This window comes from Montipora capricornis, chromosome 13 (genome assembly GCF_036669925.1).
Source record: "Montipora capricornis isolate CH-2021 chromosome 13, ASM3666992v2, whole genome shotgun sequence".
NCBI classification, from domain to species: Eukaryota; Metazoa; Cnidaria; class Anthozoa; order Scleractinia; family Acroporidae; genus Montipora; species Montipora capricornis.
In genome coordinates, this window is record NC_090895.1 from 7,191,518 (window position 1) to 7,199,017 (window position 7,500).

General features: G+C 36.5%; 1 protein-coding gene across 1 annotated transcript in view; it reads left to right on the forward strand.

Moving 5' to 3' along the window:
- Positions 1-7,500, forward strand: part of LOC138029773 (roundabout homolog 2-like) — an 81,024-nt gene that overhangs the window by 33,126 nt on the left and 40,398 nt on the right. The window contains exon 4 of the mRNA XM_068877599.1: positions 5,216-5,488. Coding sequence (XP_068733700.1) covers positions 5,216-5,488 — 273 coding nt within the window. The remainder of the gene's footprint in view (positions 1-5,215; positions 5,489-7,500) is intronic.

The following is a 7,500-nucleotide window of genomic DNA, read 5'->3' on the forward strand; positions in this document are numbered from 1 at the left end:
TCTACGCAAGTAGAAAATCAGGTCGCAAATGAAATAGAACCCTAGACAACACAACTCTCGACCACCACCGTGACAACTTCTCGGCCGAAATTTGCATACCATGTGAATCGGTATTCGTTTTATCAAAATTAATGGTTTCTTTCACCAGTCGCCATAAATGATACTTGCTCTTTAAGACGCTTTTTAAATGTCTTTTATGGAATCCACTCGCTCAAGCTAAGAATAAAGCTAGTTCAGATGTTTTTACACGTTGAGATGTAAATCAACCAACACAACTCTCGATCATCACGCCGTGTGAACTTCTCGACTGAAATTTACATACTGTTAGAATCGGTATTCTTTTTATCAAAAGCCAGTTTCTTCCACCAGTCGTATTCACAGTTACGTTTAGAGCTCAAGCATTTTCATCAACTCAAGCAAAATTGTTTGTGAAAACGTCAAGTAAACGTGCACGCTGCGAATAACATTTATTTTCACAAGTCACACGCGATAAAATTTAAAAAGAGAGCAAAAACAAACGAGTTCTTGCATAGCATCCATGCTCTGAAGAATAAAGCAAAAGATATTTTTTGCGTCGCCGATTGAAATGACGAATAGACTATTTGCATGTGTGATGGACAAACTAAACGTCGCACAGGTTTCAAATCACGCACCAAGCAAGCTGAAACCCAGAGGTTTCCTTTCATGCCATTGTATCTGAAATCCGTCCAAAACTCGAAGCGCTGGACCTCAAATAAAATTTAAAAAATCCAGCATTCGGAACTCCAAGGAAGCGTAGTTGGATTTTGGTGTGACAGCGTGCAGCCATCACGACGTTTGCTCCTCTGTGATTGGCTAATTAGAAATCATCATCCAATCAGAGAGGAGCACATGGCGTGACGGCTGCAAGCCGGTACACGAAAATCCCGCTACGCATCCTTGGAGCTCCCAATGCTGGAGTTTTCGATATTGTTTGAGGTCGAGCGCTTCGAGTTTTGGACGGATTTCAAGCTGAAATAACCACGCTAATAGGTAGAATGGACAATAAAGACTCCAAAAACGAAGACCAAAGATCGAAGACCCATCCTGTGCGAACGTCAAATTAAATGTGATTGAATGATGCTGAACTTACCAAATTTCAACTGAAAAATATTTGTTTAACGTAACCACTCGCCTGGAGTTTCTCGCGAGCTTTTTTGCCCCCTCGACATCTTCAGTGATGATACAGAACTCTTTTTATATCATATTTATAGCAAAGAGCTCTTTTATGAACGCACCGCTTTGAATGTATCGTTACTTCGGCTTTGAAAATAACTTGAAATGCTACATTTCTTTGGATAAAATAATAATTTGTTGTATTTTACTTTGCAACTACAGTAGCTAATGAAGTAATGGATGCACTGAATTAATGCTGTTATTGTCATCTTTGATAAAATAAATCTACCTAAAATCGGGACTTTGTTTTCAAAATTTGGAAGTGGCGACGTATTGATTCTGAAGTCGCTTCAAAACGGCGCGGCTAGGATTCTTTAACGGGTAGGACGAATTTTCCCAACGGCTTTTCTCAGCGCTTTCAACGGGTAAGGGAAAAAAACCAAACGGCTTTTTCCAACGTTTCCAACGGTTTGGGAGAAATTTCCCAACGGCTTTTTTCAACGCCTTCAACGGGTAAAGAAAAAAACCCAACGGCTTTTCCAATGCCTTCAATGCTTTCATCAACGCCTCCAATGGGTACCCAACGGGTAACCAACGGCCTTAGCCGTTCAACGGAAAACCGTTAGTGTACGTTTTCGCGTGAGAGGTCACATATACATTAGTCCTTTCATGCTATCCATTTTAAATTTAATTTTGAAACAGTGTAGCCATCTGCTCAGTAGTTTACCGTTGGATATTTTTGTTTGAGAGGTCACACTTGACCGGTTGTAATCCGAACAGTAAATAGGTGAGTTTACGGCGCGGCTAGGAAGCTTTAATGGGTAGGACAAATTTTCCCAACGGCTTTTCTCAGCAATTTCAACGGGTAAGGAAAAAAAACCAAACGGCTTTTCTCAACGTTTCCAACGGTTTGGGAGAAAATTTCCCAACGGCTTTTTTCAACGCCTTCAACGGGTAAAGAAAAAAACCCAACGGCTTTTCCAATGCCTCCAACGGGTACCCCAACGGGTAACCAACGGCTTTAGCCGTTCAACTGAAAACAGTTAGTGTACGTTTTCATGTGAGAGGTCACAAATTAGAAGTTTAAAAAAAGCATCTGGAAATAAAGGTCCTGTTAATTTAGAACAACTTAACGAAGCAAATTCTATAATTGAAACCAACATATCAAAAGCATATTTTAAAAAAGATGCCTCCAATTTAGATTCAAATTTATCTGTAAACAATAAAAAAATTACTGATATGGCAACACCTACTAATGAAAATGGTAGTACAAATAAATCATATGTCAATCAAAAAATAGGTGAGAGTCATATTTCATCTCACAAAAATAGAAAAAGCGTATTTGAATGTATTATGAAAACACAAACTGAATTAACTACTAATTTTGGTAGATATGGTGCCAGCCTGTTCATAATTTTACACCACATCTTATTAATAAAGCAGCATACAAATTAACCATTTCAAGAAAAACTGATGAATCCATTTATAAGATAAGATGGGATTTTAATTTATTCAAACTAATTCGAGACAATTATAGTGATCATTATACTGCATGTATTGAAATTTATATTCAAAATAAATTCAACAGTGAATTCAATAGCTCAGTTTTAACATTTCAAGCAACAAGTATAAATATAGATTACCAAGCTTACCCAAAAATAAATAACCAGTATCAATATATCAGATGTATTTTGAATTTATCACCTGATGGATCTAGTAACAATATTCAAAGACGTTTATATGCTACCTTTCAAGCCTCATACGACAATAAGTTACCAAACAGATTACCAATTTACGCACTTACTTATGGTCTCAAGGATGCATCGAAAAATTATATTCCAATGGATATATATGATTATGGAAAAGCATATGAAATCATAAATGAAAAATTCAAATGTCATTTGCCGATTGATATGTCAAATAACATATCTAATTTAGGTAATGTTCAAAATAAAAATGATGCTTTATCAAAAAAATTAGTCAACAATATGAGTAATGGAAAATTCGATAATAACCAAAATGCTTTTGTAAATGAAATGCCACTCTCTTTCAGCAATGTGTACATAGCTACAGTACAAATATATCATCAAGGAAGGTATACTAATCAAAATGATGCTATTTTAATTTGGTATGAACATGCTGGTAATGGTAATTTTAAAAAAACACAGATATAATTTGAGATATCCATCAACACCACCATTGATTTCTATTAATAGAATTACACCTTGTTTAAGATTGGAACTTGAAAATGGACAAAATCTACCATTTCTATTTACCTATACAATCTTTTACTAAAATTAATCTAACTAATATTAAATGCCATATGTTGAACATGAAAACGGAAATAAAAGTGAATTTTCTGTTATTCCTATGAATGAACCAATTGAACATGTATATAATACCTATGAAAGTTATATTAATAAAGATGGTGATTTAGACATGGAAAATCTATGTAAAGTTATAAAAGATGGAGTTAATAACAACCATGCTGTTTCAAAGCTGCAACTCGATCAAGCCATCAATGATCACCAACAACAACTAACATTGTTACAAAATCTGATTAAAAATAGTGAAAACAGATAATAATATATATACATAATATGTGTGAAAAAATATTTCATTTCAGTCATAAGCAAAAATCTATCACATGAAAAAATTAAAGAAATAAAAGATTTGTATAAATATTATCACAAAAAATTTTGGTGTTATAAAAAATCATTTCAGCATTACCAAAAAGTGTATCTATCTACCAATCTTTGTGCAGCTGGATTACTAATTATTGGAACAATAGCAGGCGGTATTACTCTTAACCCATTGACATCTGGGGTTGCGGTGTGTGACGGTTAATTGATTATCCGGCGTGACGTATGTTAATTATGGTGATATATGAGTGCTAAAAATAAACCATATGCACAGTAAATGTACACAAGAGATAGAGTTTTAGAATTAAGTTTAACGGAAGAAGAAACAGTGAACTTCCACATTTGCATCCAATCTGATGCCTGGTTACTAAGCTATGAAAGGTTATGTTCACGCACAGGTGCTCCAAGCTCAGTGTGAGCATGGCCAACAAAAATGTAATGATTTGTATGGGAATCCCGATGAAAAGCTTAAGAAGGTAATTATATGACAAAAACCTCAATAATTTAAAAAAGCCTAACCTTATTGCCATTGTGGATAGCTTCCTTCCTGTGTGGTTAGTTTCCAGATCTGATGTGATTTGAGCCATTTTTCAATTTCTGGGTTGTCAACGGTTATAAAATCCCTAGGCTGGAGACTAAATTGTCAGGTGCCACCAATTTGAGTCAAATTTTCTGGGATAAAATGTTCCCACGGACACAATTCCACATCAGAATCAATTGACAAAGATTGAACTTTCTTCTCAACTCATCATCAACGCAATAGCTGTCCTGCAAGCAACTCCAGGCTGTGAATATTGCAACAAAATAGCTTTCAAAGGCGGTGCTTTATCACCAAAGTGGCCATGGCTTCTAGTGTTGATAACAAAGTGAGCCTTACCAGGGTGGTAGACCGTAATTTGTCAACCGCAAATTTCCTTATTCCGCTTGGTCTCCTGACATGACTGCATTGTCTCAATCGTGTCGTCCAATCATAGTCACGCCTCCTTTGTGTTGACAAACTTCAAAAACACATTTGCGAAGCGGAAAGTGTTGAAAGATGGGGGAATGAAGGCCGTAGTGAACAAACATTTGCGTTCTTTTGCACTTCTCCTTGTTTATCATTAACTCACAAAGGGACTAGCTCCCAGTTGGTTACAGTGTAGCTCAATAATTGGTACATGTGGAGCACTGTACAGGTAGCGGAAGCCATAGGTCAAATCTTGTCAACGGCAGAAAATTTCAAGCTTTCATTTCGGTGCTGCTGATGTACACTGTAGCACTCATAACTGCACTGATTATTGTACATGTAATAACTTTCAGGGAACGTGCCTCGAATGTTACGCAACTGTACATTTTATCCTCACTGACTGGTGACAAATTCCCTCAAGGTGAAGCTTTCCAACTTGAAAATCTTATCTCACCATAGAAATATACCTTTTTTGTTTTTATTTCAACCAAAGAACCCCTGAAACTGGATGACACATTTTCTCATGGAAGACCCATCTTTACAGCAGTTAATGTGACTCAGACATTGTGCTGTCCAGTTAATGGCTATCCACCACCAATAGTGACTTGGGAGAAGAATGGAACTAAGCTTCAAACTGGAGAAAACAAATGCTTCACCATTGCTTCAGTAAAGAGTAGCCATTTTGGAAACTACAGTTGCATTGGCACAGATGGAAAAACTACCATTGGTCCTGTTGTTTTAAGCCTTGTGGAAAAAGAGGAACCGGGTAAGTTACAGTTACTGTATATTCAGATGCATGTAGGTTGATGCAGGTATATCAATATTCTATTTGTTTATCAATGTTCAATGTCCTACAACTGTAATCTCTTCAAAGTGCACTGGAGCCTATTTTACATTAGGTACTATTGAAGCCATATTAGAGCAATTCCACACGAGTGGTGTGGTGAAAAGATGTATTAATTGGAATTATATTACACTGTACTACAAAGTGGACACGTTATCGTTCTCAGAAAATAAAATTCCACTTTGCTGGCAACAATGTTCTACTTAGGGAGGGGGGGGGGGAACTGAAATTCTGGGTTTATTTTTTGTTAGCAAGTATAATGTCACAGACATTACATAACATCTGTGACTTTTAGACAAATGTTTCCTTTCCTTAAATAACTATGTGATACATTTTCAAGACAATCCTGCCACAAAGCTAACCATCCAACAGAAACTCTCTGATAGAGACAAAGCTCTGGTTAACCAGAACATTTTAGATATACCTGCAACAAAAGTTCGTCATGGATGTTTTTGTCACGGACGTTACACGTCCTAGACTTGAGTGCGAACAATTAAAATGTTGAAAAAAAAAAAGCAACATTAATGAAAGACAATGTCTTATTCTGAGCACCTTTACACTCAGCAGACATTTTATATATGAAAAACATGGGTACCAATGGCCATTTAAAGGTTCGATCTCTCTGGCAGTTCAATTAAGACTTCAGGGTTTTACCATTCTTTGATTCATGTGTTTTACTTGCGAAACCGAGTCGGAATCTGCGTTTTATTTGTTAGTTTTATTTTATCTTATTTTTTCCGTTTTTTTTTTCGTGTTGGTAAAAGCCTTGCCTGTCACTCCCTGCTAAGTGGTGTCTTTGTGCATACAGCGTTCTGCGCGTATTTTGTTAGGATCAAGAGGGTAGTGGGAAATGCGGAGATTTCTCTGGTGGACAGAGTAGAATGATTAACTTAACCGGCAATGGCGTCGAAAGTTATGTAACACGAATGGCGTTTTAGTGGATGTGTAAACAAAATGTACCCTTATGGAGCTCAATAATGGATAGTCAATTGGATACTGAACAAGAGAAGCAGTGAAAAAAAAACTGGAATCTTAAGAGGGACGAGTAATGGACTTCGACAACAATCTGTTGCCCATCGAGCCGTAATCAAAGTGAGCTGTAGTTCTAATAATGTACAGGTATCGTGTTTTGTACAACACTGAAATCAAATGGAAAATTCTCTAGTAACTTGTGGGTTTAACAAAGACAGAGAAGGAATTGAAAAACTTGGATCTGTGATCTCTGTTGTCTGGCTTATTTGTTTGCACTCAATTCTGCACAGTCTTCTTGTAACAATTGGAAATTGCACAAATTCTTGTAAGTCAAAAATTATTTGTAAGAGAGCTTGTTGCCCCTTTTTTTATTGATAATTCAAGTAAAGGGTTTTTTAGTAAAGGATTTGATGCTGAACACTAGTGGAAATTTATTTGGTTGCGTTTTTGACACGGAGAGTAATTTGACCCGATTGAGTTTTTTGTCTTCACGCATGTAGTGAAATAGGAAGGATTTTTTGCCTCTTATAGCAAATATGTTGTTTGTTTCAAAAAATATTTCGCTGGAAAAGGTGGCCTTTATGATTTCATCATGTTGTGTAACATCCGAGCTTAACTGGATAGTTTTTATGGCAACAGTAAAGCATTTTCGTGTCAAAATGAGGTAAGTGTCTTTCTGTTGTGTTAACTTAATTAAATATACTGTAATTTCCGCGCGTTTACCTGCGGTACATTACCCGCACCATATTGGTCATTTTTTGCAATAACAAGAAAAAAATTTCAACAGATTACCCGCACTAGCAGATAACCCGCACCCGAAAGCAAAAGAAATTCGTGAACTCACAAAGTTATCTGCACAAGCGATAACTTTGAGCTTATACTCAAAAGTCAAACTCTGACGTCCACGTTTAACACCGGGCATTTCGACTCAAAATTGTTCGTGGCTACTCTTGGTTTTCATG